Source organism: Cyprinodon variegatus, unplaced genomic scaffold (genome assembly GCF_000732505.1).
Source record: "Cyprinodon variegatus isolate N-32 unplaced genomic scaffold, C_variegatus-1.0 Scaffold7, whole genome shotgun sequence".
NCBI lineage: Eukaryota > Metazoa > Chordata > Actinopteri > Cyprinodontiformes > Cyprinodontidae > Cyprinodon > Cyprinodon variegatus.
The window spans coordinates 2,040,536-2,042,255 of NW_015150460.1; the positions used below are offsets into that span (position 1 = coordinate 2,040,536).

A 1,720-nucleotide genomic window follows, 5' to 3' on the forward strand; every position below is an offset into this window, starting at 1 on the left:
CTGTTACTAGCATGGGGTACCTAATAAAGTGGCCGGTGAGTGTATTTGATGGCTCTTTCCCTTAAGTGTCTGATTAAGCTGCACGATAACATAAAACCAAAAAAGCTGACATGCCTGCCACTGTCAAAACTTTATGGTTCATCTAATTTCATTTCATAGCCTGCAGATAATATTTGGCTTGGTGCAATAATTTCCCTGGATACAGAAATACCAGATTGACCTGACAGAATGTGTAGAAAATAAAGCTGATGTTATTGTTATACAGAACATTTTCTCTGTTTTTCTACAGAATCAGTCTGAAGGAGATTCTGGGTCGCCGTCATCTTGCATCATAGACCTGAGTCCATCCTTAGAAACACCCAGATCCTCAGATTCCTCCATCCAGTCCAACCTTGGTAGGTTTTTTCTTTATTTTCGTCCTGAAAGCACATTTGTCACCGTATCTCCTCAGTGCTGAGGCCTCCACTGCAGAGCTTAACAACAATACTTAATCAATGCAAGAACCCATCTTCACCATTAGCGTTTGATCCGATAAAAGCCTGGCGAGACCTTGTCAGTTCTGCTTTACTAGGAGCCATTGTCTCCTCACTGTCAGCGCTGTGTTTGGTGTTCCATTGCCTCCGGTACACTTAAGCCTGCTAATCCTTGCAAGGGCCAGCTGGCCTGTCCAGTTTCCCGTCACCTTTACAACCGTCTAGTGTAGATTCATGAGCAATGGGTCCTCAGCAGCATTTACAGTATGAACAACTAACCCTGGAAATCTCTCCCTGCTGCTATCATTCAGCCACATCAATCTGACCATTACCACTTTCTATTTATTTTCCTCCAGCTTGACCAGGATCAGTCATTTTGCTCTGACTCTAATGATGCGTGTTTCTGCCTGCTGTGTTTCTGCATCCATCATACTTGAGATGAATGTGTGTTAGTTTCACTTTGCAGCTAAAATGTTAGATCACGCGAGCAGTGATGCAGAAATGCTTCGTGCCCAGATATTTCTGTGTAGCATAAAAAAGAGTAAAAGCCAAGGTCAAATTTATTTGAAAAACATATCGGAAAAAAGAAAAACATACCCCAGGACTTTACAGTTAGATTCTGATTATGAACGAGATACATGAAAATAAATATAAATCTGTCAGTAGTTATTTGAATTTAAGAGAAACAATGGCAATGTAAGAGGAGGACTTTGAGCAGAAAGTCCTACATTAAATTATGTTTTAATAAAAAAAAAAAAAAAACAAGAAAGCAGTCAGATGTCAGCATATGTGCAGCACCATCCTAACGCTGCTAGTGGCAGCATCATATTGTGGAAATTGGAAGAGACTGGTGCATTTCACCAAACGGATAACATCAGAATTTTGAGGAAATGTTAAAGCAATATTTGAAGACCATTAGCACGCCACCAAATTAGATACAATGCAGTTTAAGGACAACAAAGGCTACATCATGGAGTCACGATTCAAATAAAACCCTGAATCTATAGAATATCAGACAGAGAACTAGAAATAAAACTAATAAATTTTACACATCAAAGCAAAATGTGTTCCCTGCATTTAAACCATCCTTTATGGAGCAGTGGGAAGAAATCTGTAGGTAAACACTAATCCAATGTCAGCTGTTTATATTCAGGACTGAACACAGGGGACAGTACGCCACATGACCAGTTATGTGTTAAAAAAGAAAAGAAATGCTTCAGATTCAACTGGCTGAGTCCTCTATCAAA

At 39.7% G+C, this 1,720-nt stretch overlaps 1 protein-coding gene across 1 annotated transcript in view; it reads left to right on the top strand.

Moving 5' to 3' along the window:
• The window catches only part of LOC107085388, a 93,080-nt gene that overhangs the window by 46,374 nt on the left and 44,986 nt on the right, over positions 1-1,720 (top strand). Inside the window, exon 10 of the mRNA XM_015375679.1 lies at positions 290-395. Coding sequence (XP_015231165.1) covers positions 290-395 — 106 coding nt within the window. The remainder of the gene's footprint in view (positions 1-289; positions 396-1,720) is intronic.